Raw genomic sequence first — 19,805 nt, 5'->3', positions numbered from 1 at the left:
AATTCCCCTTTTTGCTCATAAAACTGGTATGGACACCATCCAATTAAAAGGATGACTTTATTCCAAGAGTGAAGGACTTCAGTTCTGTGTAATTCTTACCAGGGTTACAGTCTGTAAGGAGCGAGCAGATCGATAAGAGAACCTTGGCGATTGTCAGTGCTGGGCTCCAGTTGTCTTTTAGGATATCCAGGCAGATCACTCCCTGGCTGTTAATATTACAGTGGTAGATTCTTGTCCTGAAGGTCACCTGGAGACATCCACAGATAATTATTAAACACTTATGCCTGATCCAGCTGGCTTGGGGTAGTTAGGGGTCATGTATATGGATGACTTCCATAAGCAAACTTGATAGAGAATCATACAATACAGAGGTGAACTGAATTTCAAAGCAATACTTAATAATGTACAATGATTATTATTATTATTATTATTATTATTATATGGAAATCAAACAAAAGCAATTATATATCAATGGCTATAGTATCAAATTTATTTGACGTAACAAGTATTAAGATTGATTTGCAAATGTATGAGATATGGTCTGAGGTTAAACAGATGCCACAAAATGGTAATTTTTCTTGGACAATGACTGATATGCCTCATAAAATACTCAATCATAAGGAAATCAGAGTCAGTCATATTGGTGAATGTCAAAGTCACAAATACTTTAGTAAAAGCAATTATATATATATATATATATATATATATATATATATATATTAGTGAATGAGACCGCTGCCACTCAGGTTCGTTGCCCCTTTAAAAATTGACCCAGACACAGGAACTTTGGTTTTTCAAGCGCGGTTGCGCTATATTTAATTCACAAAATAAATAAACACCTAGCTCTAAATGAGCACTAGCTAAACACAGCGGGAACCTAACTAACCCGCAGGACGGCTAAGCCGTTTACCTGCCAAACACAAAAACACACTTTTCTTCCGACTTACACTTTTTATGTCGTCCTCACGACTGCTAGGGAAGCAGAGCACCTCTCCTGCCTCTTTCTCCTCAGCAGCCCTGAGCAATCTGACTGCTCCTCTTTTATACCCTGCACCTGGTTCTAATTTAATAATGATCTCCGGGTGCAGGGAATAATTAAGCAATAAAACAATTAAACAATAACAAATAATTAAACTAAACAAACGTGCCTTTCGCACATGTTTTTCTTCCAGGAGGCTTTAACCCCCTCCCTGCTGTCTTACAATATATATATGTGTAGATATTGGCCATCACATGGTGTGGTTGACACACCACAGCATTGTAAAGGACGGTTAGTGTACAAACCTGTGGTTCGATAAGAATTGACCAAACAAGTCTTTTTGCGTCCCGAGATCCCAGCATTTTAAATGTGGCAGTCTGGACTTCAGTCAAAAATCTTTGCCACTACCTGGCATCATGTGAAGCCATGATTCCCAAACTAACTCAGATGATAACACCAGACACGTTATCCCCTGAACAGCCACTTGACTAATGATCCAATCGGAAGTCTAAATGGGGGTACTTGTTTTTAAAGGAGAGCAGCCAGTGCAAAATTCATCTCTACAGTTGTCAATACTGAAGAACATGTACAATAAAACATCTACCTGACTCATGCCTTAAGTTTTTTGACAGTATGTTCATGGTGTTTTTTGTGCCATATTTAATGTTTGCGCTTTTAATTACATTTTTGGTAATGGAAATAAAAATTCAATTTTAAGTGGACACTCAAGCACCATCTTGTGGTCCTAGTTCAGCATTGCATCAGTGAGACAAGTAAACTCCAATCCACTAAACAAAAACACACAACAGTTGTGTGTACATGCAAGATTTAAGTTTCAATGAAGTCAGGTTTCATTAGTTTACTTTAAACGTGAAACAAAATAAGTCTGGTAAACTAGATGTTTAAAAGAATCAGAAGATAGTTTACATTAAACTGCTATTTTGAGTCAGGGTGTATGTAATGCAAAGAAATGGAAACTAAAAGCATTTATGAAATTTAGTGGGAGGAGATTACTCATAGTAGAACCCTCCATTACCAGTCCTACCTGTGTGTGTTATGTAGATTATAAGCCTCTATGCTCTTCACTGCACAAACGTTCTTAGACAGGGCTTTCCAGCCGCGCTGTACAGCAGGAGGATAATTTGACAGAAGCAATACTGTTTTACATGAAGAAATGTAAATGTCCTTTTTTAACGTCTCATGCCATTTACAGTTGTACGACGGTCATATTTGCCTGTTTCAGAGCTGGTGCCATCAGGCTCCACAGGGCTCCCCTATGGATAAGACTTCTCCCACATGACAAATGCAATATAAATATTTTAAAAAGCAAACAAATTCCTTACAGGCACTGGGTCTACAGATTATTTGAAGAGTACAAAAATGAGGGCATCTCATCCTCCAAGCAGTAACAAAAACATTTAACAGAACAGACAGAAGTTATTTCTGGTTTATTTACAGTAACACGCAGTACCACTGGGATTCATTAAGTGGCCGTTGTGGAGACAATGTACACTTAAGAGTTGTATTATGTTCTGTCAATGCTAGAATATGGTAATCCATCACGTAGAACGTATATATTTGTTTTCTGTGTACTTATTTTGTACTGTTGTAAAATTCAAGGTCAACACAAATTCAGGGGGAGGTGTTCCCCCCCCCCAGCCCCCCCACATTGGCGAGAATGTGTCAAGCTGGTTAAAATACCCATGCTCAACTAAACCTGAATTATTTTACCTCCATTTTTTTTTTTTGTTTAAAATCATTGAAATAAGGGGTTGGCCCACCTGAACTGGAATGACAACACCTCAATGGTTTGCATATTGTCTTGGTTGATTAATCAACTATAGGTTTAAAAACTAATGTTAAATGGTAATTGCCATCCCATAACTTCGACAACATGCTTCATGACCTGCAAAAAAGTGTATTTAAGGGTGTTGGAAAGCAAACTAAAGCACTGGAAAACGTCTTACCTTGGGAGGTTTGAAAGGGTAGTCAGGTGTGAATGTGATGTCCAGGAAGAAGACGCCTCCCTCGTACACTGACCCAGGGGGGCCCAAGATTGTCGACCTCCATTCATAGATGTTATCTCCCTTAGGACCGGCACTATGAAACAAACAAACAAAAAGTTAGATGCGGGTAACAGCATCTTGCTGTGATGGCAACAGAGTGACAAGGCTGATCACAATATGCAACCAAGGATCCGAGAAAATAAAGAAACTGAGAAAACAAGACAGGTGAAATAGATGTTTTTTAGTCTAACACTAGACAGGACTTGCAACCAATAAGCAGAAAATAGCTGCTACTGCAATATTCTACAACACAAACACATGCATATACCCACTGGAGTCCAAATAGAAACCAGTCTATAGCAGGGGTGTCACATCCTGGTCCTGGTTTCTGTTCCAACTGTGCCCTAAATTACTTAATTGGACCAATTAAGTGCTTATTAGAAGCTTAATTGGCCCAATTAATTAATGTAGGGTACAGTTAGAACAAGAACGAGGACACCGGCCCTCCAGGATCAGGATTGGACACCCCTGATCTATAGTCTTTCTATAGTTCAGAAGTCCTTGCCGTGAAAAAATTGCTACAACCAACATTCACATGAAGTTGAATAAAATACAAATGAAGATATACTGTAGCCTTATAAGCCCAATTCATCAGTATCCAAAAAGTTACGCATAAGTATGTCACCATGGCTTAGATTGCTACAATTGCCCATATTTAATGGTCAAAATTGCAAAAGATGGTGCGCAATGAGGTTGGTTTGCTTTATATGCTGTTAGCTGGGATTAAAAACTAACAGGGCATCAATCCTAGAATGCAGTTTGGTTAGAATTATCAAAAAAAACAACTTGCCACACTTCAGAGGTGGGTCCTAGTACCCAAGCAATAAATACCCTTGTGTATGGTTTTGTTTTATTTTCATACAGATAACTGATTTTACTCGTAATGGAGAGTTTTCTTAACAGACCAACAGCATGTGGGGCAGCATTATGCAAAAGACCACAGGAAGCTAAATGACAGTTATGCTGTGCAAGAACAGACCACTTAAGGCAGACCACTAAGAAAGCAAATATGATAGGTGCCTATAGCAACAGTCCATCATGTTCTATTTACATTATCATCTTCATTAACAATACGGATAGTCTCAAATGAGAATGTTGTTCTCTCCCTACAACAAAAGGATTTCATACTTTATTAACAATGTTGTTGTCTTACATCAAATACAGTAGCTGAAATTGAAATATAGATCACAATAAAGTTTAAAGGCTTCTGCACATCAAGACGCGATGGGACAAGCGAATGTGTCGTACGACACACCACGACAAAAAATAAAATAAAATTATGTGTTTTTGATATGAGCCGTTCACACTGCCTGCAATGCGACGGGCGACACTGAAGCTAATAAGATGAAACAGATTCAGATTCAGAGTCAAGATATGAAAGTAAAAACAAGTGACATTGTTTTGTAATTAAGCTTTTTATGAGTTTAATAAAAACACAGAAAAATCAGCTCAAAATTAATTCAAAAGGGACGTCACATGCTCAAAAATAAACCCCCCAAAATGCAAGCCCTACTTACATATACATATATATATTAGGTCGCCACCGCTTAGTACGAGCGTGTTTGTGATACGTGATTCACCCGCAGCCAGCGATGGATGGTATAAACTCCCACACAATAACCTGACATTCAAAATGCCCACCAATCACCAGTACAGTAAACAAAACAAGCAAGTTAAAAATCTTTATTAAAAGACACGCATTACACCAATAAAACCTATGAATGTAATAAGAAGTGCAAACAAGTACAGTACAGGTAGGCTATATTACTGCAAATTGTTTCCAACGAAAAACTCTGGACGGTCTTTTTTTGCGAGTATGGACAGCAAACTTTGTCAGCGTTTTCTAAAAAATTCCAATTCGGCTCTATATCCGGATGCTGCTCCATAGCACACCGCAGTGTTAAAAGCAGAGCACGCACACTTACATCATCAGTATCTGTTTCAGTGTCTGCTCGCCAAGGTGACGCAGCTGAGAATTCTTCCTCTGACATCCACTCTGGAGTTTCAGTTTCGGTTGTATTTGCACTCTCCTCCTCAACTACAGAAAACCCAGCTTTTTTGAAGCAATGCTGCATTGTTTGCTGATTGACAGAGTTCCAAGCATGGTTCAGCAAGCGCACAGCATCAAACAGAGACATTTTATTTACACACTGAATTTTCGTGCTGATGCTCATCGCTTTTCTCTTTCCAGCATACTTGCTTGCTGTTGCAGTTATTTCTGTTTTTTCACACTGTAAATAAACCTGACACTGCGTACAGGGATTAAATAGCCAAGGTACAGTACAGGGGTAATCACTAAGAAACGAGATGCAAACAGCTGATTGATCGATCTGTTAAGCTTTGACTACAAAAAAGTGCTGCCTTTTTTATTGAAATCTATGTGAATCGCAAGGTAATGAGGTGAAAACTGCTGAATGGTGGATTAGTAAGAGCGATTACTACAGTAATAAAGCAGCGTACTTGTTATTTCAATCTATGTGAATGGCAACAAGATCCAAACGGCTGAGTTTGCCCGAAATACACTACATGCTTAACACGGTATAAATGATGCCTTTGTTATTGAAATCAATGGGAATGGCAAATGGCAAATGCTATTTGCCCGATATAAAACGATATAAGTGGTGGATACTGTATATAGTGTGTGTGTGTGTGTGTATATTCACTGTATATATTTTATTAATTCATTAAATACAATTTAATATGTTTTAGCAATATGCACCTATTAATATGGTGAATAACATTCTTTTAAACATGAAACACAGTGCAGGCTGGGATACTATCATAATTACGGTCCACTGTCAATTGCACTGCTAGGAACTGTAACCATACTATTTTATAGTGTTGGATTCATTAGAATGTTACAGTACAGTTCTCGAGATTATGTAGTGTGGACTTAGCCTTCATAGTGTTCTGTGAATTGTCTTGTTAGAGAGTTCTCAAATCACTCTTAAACATACTTAGTGGTCCACATTTTCGGTTTTGAGCAATCACTGTGCTGACAGAGCTAGTATCTACAGAAGTTATGAACATGACATCAGCACAAAACAAGCCAGGTTTAATTTGCCTTGAAATCCTAAAAAGAAGACAGAACTGGGTGGTGCAAGCCATCGGGAAATGCGTCAAATCACACTGGACCATCAATGCATTCCATATCAACTAAAGCAGGGGTGTACACTCCTGGTCCTGGAGGGCCGGTGTCCTGTGCCCTAAAATTACTTAGTTAGAACAATAATTGGTAATAATTGTCCAATTAAGTAATTTAGGACACAGTTGGAACAAAAACCAGGAGGGACACCAGCCCTCCAGGACCAGGATTGGACACCCCTGAACTAAAGCATCACCATTTCCTGTCAAATATTTATGATTAAGATTGTCGGCATTAGGCAGTGTTTTAGCTGATGGACAGATAGTACTGTCGCACAAAGTCACCAATACATACCTATCTGCAATAAATAGTGGCTGTCCAGCAAAGCACAGCACTCTCACAAACTCATTAACACAGTCATTCTATGCTCTCTTTTTATTAAAAGCCACATAAATGGATTGCTTGTCTTTCAGTTTACTTTATTGCTTTAGTTTAATGTGTCGCTTTTTTAGTATGTTCTTTTATTGTCAGCGTGAACCTCAAATGCAGCAGTATTGGCAGCGCTATGCTTCCTCTGCCTCATCTGACCCACTTCTGCTATTTCTGCTTTTTGTATACTTCGAAACATTAGTTATGTATATTCATAAACTGATTTACGTTTTCTCCCCATTCCTCATCCACTAAAAATATAATATTTTCGTGTAAGTATTTCAATTTAGCTTTTGATCAAGCTAGTAGTTTGATCAAGCTAGTAGTTACTACGCCAAGCAATTGCCACAATAAGTTTGATTGGCCAACATCATAATGTGTTTGTGAGGTGACAGAAAACCACGCTTGAACGCTATTTGATCCTCTGATGTCTAAATGTCTGCTGTATCCTAGGATACAATGTAGGGCTGCTTATTACAAATGTCAGAGTCAAAATAAAACAGCATTTTAATCAAAATATTGTGTATTTAAACCAGAAACGCAGAACACTAAATATACTGTAAATGGAACCGCTATATTAGAGTGATTTTATTAAAAGAAAGGTCCTCTTATTTAAAGTTTTTTTTGTTTGTTTTTAATAAAATCAGCAAGTAGTGTTTTAAATCTGTAACCAATGTGCCTGTCTAACTTGCATAGACTGTTTGGAGAAGTACAGCAAAAATGAAACTTGCTGCCAGGACAAGTGGGCTGGTTATTCATATTGAGACCACAACTATCTGGAATTGGCAACCATAGAAAAAGCTGAAAATCATGTTTCTATCCCCCCCCCCCCCCAAAGCAACACATAACATTATACAGTAAAGGAAACATTCAATACAAAATTCCACTCATTTAGACCCATTACATGCAGCTGTTCATTTAGACTGGAGTTAAACCCTCAAACGTACTTAGACAATACACATATTTCAATCTAGCCAGCCGCTGCAGATATGAAATTGACAAAATGGCAACAAAGACATACACAATCCACAGCCTTATAGTATAGTATAGGGCTCTGTTTTTGTTTTTTATTTTTGATCACGTGATGTCCCTTTTTTTCAGCCAACTCCATTCAATTAAACTCTTGGAAAAGTGTTGATTGCAAAACAAGTTCACTTAAGCTTCTTCTCCCGTAACTTGATTGAGACTATGGTCCTGTTTCATTGATAATGTTTTTTTTTAAAAAAAAAAGGCAGCCCCTTATTTTTAATCAAACCGAACGCAAACAGGGAGTGAAGTTAAATTGATTTAATTAATAGGTTAAAAATCCCAGCTCACTCACTGACTCTATGTGACCCTGAGCACTTAACCTCCTTGTGCTCCGTCTTTTCGGGCAAGACGTTTTTGCTAGTGACTGCATCTAATGCATAGTTCACACACCCTAGTCCTCTGTAAGTCGCCTTGGATAAAGGCGTCTGCTAAATAAACAAATAATAATAAAAGAGGAAATTATTCTTTGCAAAACAGGTCATTAAGATTTTAAATCCGGGAAAAGCAATTTAACTGAACTCGCTTTTTGTGTTCCGTTTGAATTAAAAATAAGGAGCTGCCTTTTTCATTTTTTACATTATCAATGAATCATCGTCTCGTTCAAGTTTCAGGAGAAAAAACAAGTTATCTTGTTTCACAAATCAATGCTTTTCCAAGATTTTAAGAAACGGAGCTGGCTCAATATAACCTTAAAAGGGACATCACGTGACCAAAACTAAAAACTGTAAACGAAATGCCCCAAGTATAATATATACAGTAGAATTAAATAAATTCACGGTTCAAGTAATTGTAACTAACAAAATAATTTTGTAAATCTCACATGTTTTGCACCTCCATTTGCTACACAGTTTTGAGAAAACTTTATACCGTAGCAACATGTATTATTAACTTTAGAACATTGGGTTAACAGGATATCTGTTACACTTGTTACATAATTTCACCTCAGCATATTACTGGCTGAAAGGATGTCAGTCAATAAGGAAGGCAGCTGGTTGGTTTTGATGGGAAATAAGCCACTGGAGGAATAGGAACACCACAAGGTGAGATAATCAAGCAAGCACAACACTAACTGAAAGCGTGGGTTGTAAGCAGATTTCATCGAGTGTAGTACCATATACTGTATCATGTTTTAAAATAAATACATGTTTAGGGTAACATGTTCCTTTCAAATATTGACATTTGAGACCTATATACAATAATGAATTGCCCAACAAGTATGATTTAATATCTAGAAATACGTACCACACTTTTGCTTTTGTTGAACAGTGTTTCTTTATTACACAAGGTTCTGCATGTAAAACTCCTGGAGTCTCACAGTTAACTTATGAAACACAGTGTTTAAATAAAGATTCTCTTTGTTTTAAAAATGTGTTGCTTCCCTGAGTAACTACAAGAGTGGGCCATGATTCTAGTATTGTTACACAATCACACTGTGAACAAACAGGAAGGACTGAACCCAATGAACACTAATCTTGGAGTACATGTTACCTTAGGTACGGTAGTTCAAGATTAGTGTTAATAAGGATCTTTGAAACATATACATCAAAATGCATGCTAACACAGCTTCTTTAATTTGCTTTGCGTTATAATGGCAATGATCACCACTTGTTTATCAGGAGATTTTAGATTAGTTTTGGCAAGCCTTCAAAGTGTTATAGTTCTGGAGTGGGTTGCCACACAAGTTCATGAAAGTAAGTGTAAATTAGGCTAAGGACTAGCCTAAGGAGGATGCACAAAAATTCTGTTCATCCTGGTTTCAATGGGAAGGAATTCTAGGATCAAAATGTAATCCGAGCTAAACAAACATTGAAAAAAAAAAAAAATAATGTGTGTAAACACTTACTAAAAGTAGAACAGTGGTGGCCAATACACCAAACACTGCGATAGATTTTGGTGGATCTCAACGAGCTCCGCGATCCACCAGTAAGCTATGATCAATAATTATTAGCGGGATTTAATATATGTGTCCAATATGTAATAACAATAATAAAACAAAACAACCACAACAACAAAGAACATAACAGACGCTTTTTTAGGGACATGTGCGCCTAAGTTTAAATTTTTTTTTTAAAAAATATATAATTTTTGCTCAAATGTATTGTTGAATATCTACAGACCTTTTTTTGTTTCCTTCCTTTCTTACATAACACTTGTGCAGTTCAATACTTTTGCATCAACAAAATTAAAATGGACATTTTTTTTTTTAACTGCTTGGTAGCATGTTCCTCAGAATGTGGTACTTGCTTGTTTATGCAGCGGGATGCATAAGCGCAGACTGAAGGATATCAAGGATCTGGAATGATTCAGTATGGAGGAATGGTCTAAGATCCCTCCCAATGTGTTCTCCAATCTCATTAAACATTATAGAAAAAGACTCAGTGCCGTTATCCTTGCAAGGGGAGGGTGCACAAAGTACTGAAAACAAGGGTGCCAATAATTGTGACACTTCATTTTTTTTGGAAATAAATTTATAATTTGAGAAATGAGTAATTTTGGTTGATTCCATTGAATCATTAATAAAGTCAAATATATTCCACATGTTGGAAAATTACAATATAGCTCAGTACTGGTATTATATATATATTATATATATATATATAGAGTGAACAATTTGCTTAGGTCAGGAGTACAAACAGATCTCTACCCCAGAGATCCTTGCAATACAGTCCTTTTTGGCGCCAAAGTAGGTATAAAACCTTCCCCTATAAAACACTCCTCCAATTAAGTACTATTGCCCAAATTTCAAAAAGTGCCAAAAAAACAAACAAAAAAAAAAACACAGAAAAGGGGTGTAGGAGGGTGGGATATAGGTGTGTGGAGTTCATCATTCTATGAAGAAACCATATTCCAGGTAACCTTTGTCTTCTTACCCCATCTGATGAACTCCACACAGAGAGAACTATACCAAAGCTAAATATTAATAGAAGATGCCACAGATAATACTGAGTGAGCAAAACAAGGTTGAGAACACGAGACATCTAAAATTATAATGTTTGATAAAAGTCCCCAAGGAGGGCCACGTTGCAGCATTGCAGATGTCCTGTATTGGGACAGATTTTAGTTTTGCCTAGGTAGTAGCCATTCCCCTCACAGAGTGGGCTTCGATAGATCCTGATTTGTTATCTAATTTGTAGCAGAATGAAATGCATCCAGTTTTAAATTGTTTGTTTAGAAACTGGTTTGCCCTGCTTTTGTGAATTGAAAGAGATAAATAGTTGCCCTGATGGTCTAATATCACAGGTCCTGCAAAAGTAAAAATTTAGAGCCTTTGGACATCAATCAGATAAAGTCTGGCCTCCTCTTTAGATTTGTGAGGTTTTGGGTGAAAATCCGGAAATGTTATTACCTGTTGTAATAACTCAGTAAAAACTGAGGGTTAGGTCTGCAAATGGGCTTGAAGTTCCCCTACTCTTCTTGCTGATGTTACCGCAACTAGAAATGCTGTTTTTCATGTAAGAAACCTTTGTTGACAATAGTGTTTAGTGATACCACCTTGAATCTTTGACAGGATGCATCTGTTGAGAACTCAGAGATTTAGAATAGGTCTGAATTATCAATTTTTCTTGTGAATTACAAAGTATTTTGAGTAATGGCCCTGCTCTTGAAGATGAGGGGACTTGTTCTATGGCACGGGAAAGGAGCATGGACTTGACTTCTTATTGTAAGATGCTTGTGGCCGTGACCAGTTCTGTTTTTGGCGGCTGAGATTGGAATACTATTTTGTAACCAAATTGTATGATGCCAAGGACCCAGGTGTCGGATGTTATATTCTGCCAGCTTGTTAAAAATTGAGAAACCCTGCACCCTACTGGCAGAGGTGAGGGGGAAGGCAATGGATGGTGGGAAGTGTCAGGAAGGAGTAGAGGGTTTACCTCCTTTTCTGAAATGACAGTGACAGTCTCGATGGTCTGGTTCCTTAGCCACGTTTTCAGCGGATTGCTGTGATTGGTGTCTGAAATACAGCTGTCTATTGAAAGAGCCTCTCCTGAACGTTGTACCTCTCATCCCTGTGAACAGGAGCGAACAGCCCGTCTTGCCTCCTTCACGTGAGACAGTGCGTCCTTGAGTCCGGTGCCAAAAGAGTAATTGCCCCTGGAAGGGTAACTCCATTATTTTGGCGAGTGTATCAGTAGTTAGCGCTGATGTCTTCATTTGGAGACATCTCAGAGCAGCCACTGCATTTGCCACAGCTCTGGCGTTGGTGTCAACTGCGTCACAGCCAGCTTGAAGTTGTATCTTGGATACATTTTTACCTCCCTCTGCTAACCGCATGGCCAGTTCGATGTTTTCTGGTGTGGGTGTCTGTAGAGCAGCTGACAACTGACTCCATAACTTATGCTGGTATTTCGCAGAATATACTTGGTAGTTACTGACGTGCATACCACCTGTTGATGCCATGTAGCTCCTTTTCAGGAATGTCTCCTTCCTGTGTGCGTGATCTGATGCTGGGGGTCTGGACGATGTAATCACCCCTGGTGTAGCTTGGATGGAATCTATCCTGGGTAGTTTAAACAAATGGTCCTTTTGACCAGCAGGCACCCTGTAGAATTGGTCTACCCTTGGGAGGCACGCCATAGCCGAAGCCAGTCCCTCCCATATAGCCTCAATGGGCTCCCTGACTGCCTTGTGAAAGGGAAACCCTTCAAAGGACTTTTTGTTTTTTGCATCAATGATGCTCAGGAAATCATCCTCATCCTTTGCAGTTGTCTGGATATTTATATTGAGAGAGGATGCAATCCTTCTCAAAACAGCATCAGCATTTGTATATATTGGCACAGGAGCATCTGCATACTCCTCCATGTCATCGTCAGGGGCGGAGTTAGTGACATCATCTTCTAACCGGTCAGGCACCTCCGCGGAGTAATGCTGACCGTACCTTTCCGTTTGTATTGGTGTGCCCGTGCCCACAGCATGTGTTACAGGCTGTGGAATCTGCTCCTGATTAAAACTTTCAAATTCTTCCATCCATTGGAAGAACTGCTCTCTGGTCATAGGGCCATCATGGCTTGTGAAGTAGATGGCTGCGTAGCGCTGGTTGATGTCTCTGCAGCGGCTGCAGCTGGCTTTGCAGGCGTATCCTTATCCCTGCTGCCGAGCCCACGCTCATGGGGTAGAGATCTGTTTGTTCTCCTGACCCAAGCAAAATGGAGACCAGGAGTTCACTTTGTGTGGAATTCATCAGACGAGGTAAGAAATATATACAAGGGTTGTACAATTAATATTGCCCGATGACCGGGACAACAAGATTTGTGACTGACAACAAGATTTGCCATTATACTTTGCTCATCGGACAAGTAGTTTTTATTTATTTTTCCTATGTTCGTTCTGTTGCTAGAAAGACACTCTGGCTACACACAAATATTTTAAAAAGTGTTTACACCATACCTCACTTCTGATTTGCTAACTGTGGGAAAAGTTGATATTCTACTGGTTACAAAGAAACCCAGAAATGGCTGTCAAGAGAGCCTCTGTCAATGTACAGACTAATCTTTTAAATTTAAAAGGTAGTATTTACTTTTTTTGTAAATTAGCAAAAAAGTGATGCTGCTTTCTTAATGCATGGACCTGCCATTTAAATGCAGCAATCTAGTAAAGTTACAACAGCAAAAACCATCGGTCAGGCACTAAGGTGTTAGCAGATTTTAAAAAATCGCGTTGTGTACTAATTTACAGTCAACTTTGTTGGTCTAGCGCAGGGGTGGGCAATCCTGGTCCTGGAGGGCCGGTGTCCCTCCTGGCTTTTGTTCCAACTGTGCTCTAAATTACTTAATTAGACCAATAATTGGTAATAATCAGTACAATTAAGTAATTTAGAGCACAGTTGGAACAAAAGCCAGGAGGGACACCGGCCCTCCAGGACCAGGATTGCCCACCCCTGGTCTAGCGTGTACAGTACTGTCGGGATGTTTAAAATAAATAAATAAAAAAATAAATAAAAAAAGAAAGAAAGAAAGAAAGTAAGTTTACTGTTTAGAAGCATTTCTAGACAAACTTTGCCTGGCAAACAACGTTTAACTTGACCTGTTATTTGGCATCCTTTGTTTTGTAGTTAATTCACTGGGGTAAAGTAAGGCCTACACAACTTACTCTTTATTCCTGGGATATTTTTTTTTATTTTAACATGTTACATAGTGGCACATCTTGCTGTAAAATAAAGGCACCTGCCAACCTGGTTTGTTATGTACCATATTTACATTTATTTATTTATTTATTTATTTATTTTTACTAGATTTGAACAGAGGCGATATTAGTTATTTATTGGACATGCACAATCCATCGAAAACTATTAAAACATGAAGATTGACAAATATGTTTATAATGATAGAAATGAAATGCTTATATGACATATCTGTACTGTATATCTGTAATAATATTTTATTATTTTAAAATACAGACTGCAAGTCTCATGGCAGTGTTTATGTATTTATTTTTCAGTGAGAGTAGTGTAGAGAAAGAATGTTGTCATCCCAAAAAATAAATTATGCCATCACCCCCTGCTGCAGCAGTGTTCCAGTTAGCCATCATGGGGCAAGATGTTGGATGAGGAAAAATAGTTGTAAAATGTTGTACACTGTTTAAAAAAATATAATATAAATAAACAAAAGAAAAAACATTGTGTTTGTAGAATTTGATGGAGCCTACTGTAAATATTACATGCATTTTGGTAGAACAGTGCAAAATGCAGAGAAACTTGACAGGTTATGCACAAGTCATTTAAAATCTGGGGTTCAGCAGTTATAAAATTCAGAATTCCACAAAGCAGCAGTAACAGTTAGCAAAATAATTATTATCTGTGATGCAACAAACTAAAACACCTGTACATCAATAGCCGGATTCAGCATATAAAGAAAGCGTGGAAAAAAAAATAGGCAGAAGCTACTTTTATAATTGAATAACTCTGAAGTATTGCTTATTATAGTTGTACTCTTAGGGCTCAATTCTGATGAAACGAGTGCAAATCGCAGACGCAGTGGTTAAAGTCAATTGCATCTGCCCCGTAGGGCGTGGCTTCTCCTTCTGATCAAAATAAAGGCCCAGCGCAAGCGTGTTTAGTCGCGCAGTGACAGCGCCCAGCCAGTCAACGCTGAGTAGGTTGGGAAACCTGCTATCCAATCAGGGCCAGACAACAATCCCTTTAAGAGACAGAATGTGCTTGTGTCACCGCAAGGCTCCGTTTTGAATGTAGAAGTGGCGATCATGTCGAGCTGCAGTAGCACATAGCAAGAAAAAACAGGGCAAGTCAGAACAGCAAGTAGTAGGTCACTCGCCAAGAGAATACGTAAACCATCCTTCACGACACAGCAGATTGCTATAATAATAGAAGCGGTAGAGGCACGCAGGGCAATCGTTTATTATTTATAATAATTATACAAGGTACATTACTTCATAGCATTGACATTACTACAGGTAAAGTGTAAAATACTTACTACCCTCCCTGATCTGTCTACCAGCAGCAGCAGCTGATTCATTTTCTAGCGGGACATGAAGTGCTGCATCACTTTCCCTCTGAGCTTGTAATGTACTAGAGTTTCAATATAACCAGGGCTTTAATTCTCATGGAGTATTTCCCGGAGCCCAACCATCCCGTCCCCTCATTTGTGAAAAGATCATGTAAAGAATAAAAGCACAGCTAACTTTTTTTTTTATTATTTGCATTTGAGTGCATGTCCGTGCATCTGTGTATGTTTCAGTATTTAAGATACTGTTAGGTACTAACATTTATTAGCAAAATAAATAAAATAAAAAGTTTTAGTAATTAAAAATAATCTAGTTATCTGCAGTATGTTGTCGATTGTCTCACATGCAAAAACACACGCTTTGAAAGTTCTTCTGACAAGCTTATTATCCCCAATAACCAGAGTCTTAAAGCCAACTGAACAAGAACTAATTATTTGCTTCACTCATTGTGAACTGACACTGTAACCAGCTGCACTTGGTAGTTGTAAATGAATGAACGAACGATCAGTTTCCAGTCAGAGGTCAGTCAAGTGAAACAAGAGTGTCAAGCAGAGTTCAGCCACGGGAAACGACAGTGTTGAGTTATCCACTAGTCTTTTTAATAGTTTTTATCCCTTCGGTAATAAGTTATGAGTAAAGTGTGGTGTCGAATTAAAAAATTAAGAGGCAAGCTGCTTGATGAAAATCCGGGACCAAGACTGTCTGTCGAATTAAGCGAAGGCGTGGAGTTAACCGAGGTTGACTGTATATATGAGTGCTGGGACAAATATCAGAATTTTTTCGAACAAATATTTTTTGAAAATTAGGGGAGTCATTTTGAATTTTTTCTAACAAATATTGTATTTGGATGCAAAAATCAAGTTGCGCGACAGTTGAAAAAATGCCAAATAGAAAAGAGCTACATGTGATACGTGAGATTTAATACATAAAAACAACGCAGGATCAACACAGCAGTTTGAACCTCTATTTAAAAGTTTTAGACAGCAAAAAGTAAAACCAGATTATGCATGCACACGCATAGTGATCTCTATGGAAAGCCATCTGGGTCAAAAAAGCGTTGTGCTGCTTTAGAGTGAGTCAGAATCTCATGGGAGAGGGCTCAACTTGCTAGAAATGTGTAGTGATTTTTATATAGATTGTATATATTATATATATATTTTTTGTTGTAACTTTCTATTGTGGAACGTAATTATCGAGAACCAAAACAGTCAGTTTTTTCCCCCTTCATTTGCAACATCATTTCCACGCTTGTTTTATTTGAAGTGTTTAAAGTTAAATTTCAGTTTGTTTGCTTGTTCAGCTACAAAAAGGCACAAGTAAACCATGTTATTACTTTATGAAAACATGGCTATGGCCACTGTTTACTGTGAAGAAACGGCAATGGCAAGGAATGAAAAAAAAGTAAAAAATAAATAAAATGCGGTTTATTTGGGGAATAAACTAAACAACGTTTAACTTGACCTGTTATTTGGCATCCTTTGTTTTGTAGTTAATTCACTGGGGTAAAGTAAGGCCTACACAACTTACTCTTTATTCCTGGGATATTTTTTTTTATTTTAACATGTTACATAGTGGCACATCTTGCTGTAAAATAAAGGCACACACACAGGGGCCATACCCCCCTGCCCCTGCTGCTATGCTGTCTCTGCCTGCGTTCTGAGCAATATAATGGCTTTTATTATTTTTTGAAAACAATTGAATACTTAAATTATGAGCAAATATCCAAATATGAAAATCCTGTGTTCGTCCCAGCACTCATTTATTTATTTATATTATATATATTATATGTGTGTGTGTACAAATTGTATTGCAGTATTGATATTGCACTACAATAAGCGAAATAATAATGTGCATCAAACACATTGCCGAACAGAAAACTATTCTGAATCATGTCTTCCGAGATCCTTATGTAGTTTTTTTTAGGTAAAACTTAAACATGCAAAAGATTGTAGGGTAAACTACCTTTACTACATATATGCTGGCCTATTTATTATTTAGTACATACCTGACACCAAAGTCCAAGAAACACAGATAACGAACTGCGTGAAAAGAATTGGAAAACCCCCAAGCATGCAAACAGTGGTTATGCAAAAACATAGGACATATATTCGTGCAGCGTTAACCCAATTAAATGTCTGCAACAAAACAAGTTACAAAGAGTATTGCCATGTTAAAGTATACTGTAACATTATACACTATACCTGACATGGAGCTTTTGAATTTGATTTCTGGCTGCAATGCAAAACAAACTCTCGAAATGTGAACAGTACAGCATAACTGCTGACAGCACTGAAATTAGTCACTTACTTGATTATTCTCTCTACTGCATCTTACCCCAACTGCAATTTTTGACAAACACAAAACCGCTACTTTGCCTTTGTTTGTTTTGCTTAGCTTTAACAACCAATCACTATTCACTATCTAGGAATCGAAGACTGTGGACTGTTTCTTATTGTTTTCTTTGGCGATTGATTGACCTAAATCCACAAGATGAGGATTTTAAAAACTTGAACAAAAGGCACTTATGTTTCTCACAGAAGATGCAAATTAACACTGAGGGTGCAGTAATTAACATTTCTAGCATCCAGGGGCTTTTAGTAGGTCAGATATGTTTGTGATGACATTTTTTTCAGAGAATCTCAGGACTTGTGTAGTTTACTGTACATTCTCTCCTGCAAAGCAAATAACCTTAGGAAGGCATTTGTTTATCATGATTAATGTGTACAGTACTCAGTGTTTTACCAAGTGCACCTGCATGGGACCTCCATGAATATTTATATTAGGAATAATGTTATTAAAAAAAAGAATGTATGTTGTGCCAGAAATCAACCAATGTTCTTTCCAAGGCTGGTTTTCTTAAGCTTGTGTCAAATTGTAGATGTTTGTTTTAATAAAGCTGTAAAAATCAATATGCTTGACAGCACTGTCATGCTAGAACTCCAAGCTCCCTGCACAGCTGAGAGATTGACTTATATGATTGCAGTGTACATTTAATCAAGATCTAAGGGTCCATATAATAACCAGGGCACAGCATTGCAGAAGCATACTGAAGCCTTGCTATTCCTTGCAGGCTTAATTATGCTCTGGGGTTTCAGAATTGTCAATAACCCTGTCAAATTACTGTAGTACAGTTCCAGTGGCCCAGATAACAAATGGTGTTAGTGTAATGCTACTGGTTGAAGCACTTAATTCCAACTGGAAACGTGTTAGTGGGCGAGATAAATAGATTTGATTATTTATTGTAATATGTATTATGCACAGTGCAATTGCACATGATTACCCAACCGCCATGCAAGACCAATTAACCCAAAATCAGCCCAGTTATTTTGACCACACAGAAGAGCAAACTGGGTCCTAGCCATTTGCCTGGGTACTGTAGGTGTGTGCTTCAGATTTGTGAAAGGTGTTTTGATCTAACTGGTTTCTATCAGTTAAATAAATCTACAAATGTGATTAAATTACTAGTTTTATACCATAATGATACAGCATCTACCAGTGTCTTGAAGCAATTCATGCAATAGTCAGGCTTCAAAATACTATTTTAAACCACAGGTTATATCTGAATTACTTTTCAAAATCTATATCACAGTACTACACCAGGGCTTGAATTTTATTTTTGTGTGCTGGTGGGATTTCCCTCCTATGCTGCAGCCATTTGGGGGATTTCAACATTTTAGGGGTGAATGGCAAAAAAAGGCACTTTTGTATATAAAAAAAACTATATATATATAAAATATATATATATATATAATTTTACTGCATCATCATTCTCACTGGTGTTGCTTCAGGTAAGTAATTTGTATTGCATAACAATTAATGTGAACTTAAAGCTGCTCAACAAAATCTCTGCATACATCTACTATCATTAGGGCAGCAGTGTGGAGTAGTGGTTAGGGATCTGGACTCTTGACTGGAGGGTCGTGAGTTCAATCCCAGGTGGGGACACTGCTGCTGTACCCTTGAGCAAAGTACTTTACTTAGATTGCTCCAGTAAAAACCCAGCTGTATAAATGGGTAATTGCATGTAAAAAATAATGTGATAGCTTGTAACAATTGTAAGTCGCCCTGGATAAGGGCGTCTGCTAAGAAATAAAAAATAATAATAATAATAATAATAATAATAATAATAATAACTGTTATATTTCTGGTTGCATGAAATTAAATACTCCAAAAAGCATTCTACCTTTTTTCCTGAATCGAGTGTCCAGCAGTGCACCATAACAGACCTGTAGATCCTTTGCTACTGTATATTTCAATTAATGTGAACCTATATACAGTCTCTGAAATGTAAACGTAATCTAAAACTATGTACATCCTTCATTTCTTCAATTTATTGATTCACTGTTTGCCCTCTTCTCTTTTTCATTTGTTTCCATTTAGCAGCTGCCCTGCTGAAATTCTCTCTGGAAGGGCTTAGTTCGGAAATGATCATCAGGCTTGTCAAGTTATGATTGTTCTGCGAATTTCGGAATTTAGATTTCACTCTATTCTGAGTACTGAATCCAAGCTCACAGGAGACACTTGCTATTTGAACAAGCTTTTCAATTTCCTGGAAGACTGTTATGTTCACTCAGCACAGTCTCTGCAAACTGTTGAAAAGACATTAATGAGTATGTGTCATTTGAGACCATATCTGTTTCAGCTGTGTAAACTCTGATCTAGCTACCTGTGCACATACAGTCGTGGTGAAGTGTTTCAGTAGACTGTCGAGCTTTTCCTGGCCATATTGGCTAAACTCTTCTTCAGTTGACTGCTTTGC

At 37.8% G+C, this 19,805-nt stretch overlaps 1 protein-coding gene across 1 annotated transcript in view; it reads right to left on the bottom strand.

The window, feature by feature from the left end:
* Window positions 1–19,805, bottom strand: part of LOC117394676 (ubiquitin-conjugating enzyme E2 E1-like) — a 29,671-nt gene that overhangs the window by 1,085 nt on the left and 8,781 nt on the right. The window contains exons 4-5 of the mRNA XM_033993103.3: window positions 2,947–3,079; window positions 100–247 (exon numbers count right to left, since the gene is read on the bottom strand). Of these exons, the coding sequence (XP_033848994.3) occupies window positions 100–247; window positions 2,947–3,079 (281 nt within the window). The remainder of the gene's footprint in view (window positions 1–99; window positions 248–2,946; window positions 3,080–19,805) is intronic.

The sequence above is a fragment of the Acipenser ruthenus genome, chromosome 3, assembly GCF_902713425.1.
Source record: "Acipenser ruthenus chromosome 3, fAciRut3.2 maternal haplotype, whole genome shotgun sequence".
NCBI classification, from domain to species: domain Eukaryota; kingdom Metazoa; phylum Chordata; class Actinopteri; order Acipenseriformes; family Acipenseridae; genus Acipenser; species Acipenser ruthenus.
Note: the sequence above shows the minus strand (reverse complement) of the source record. Positions and strands in the feature narration are given on the sequence as shown.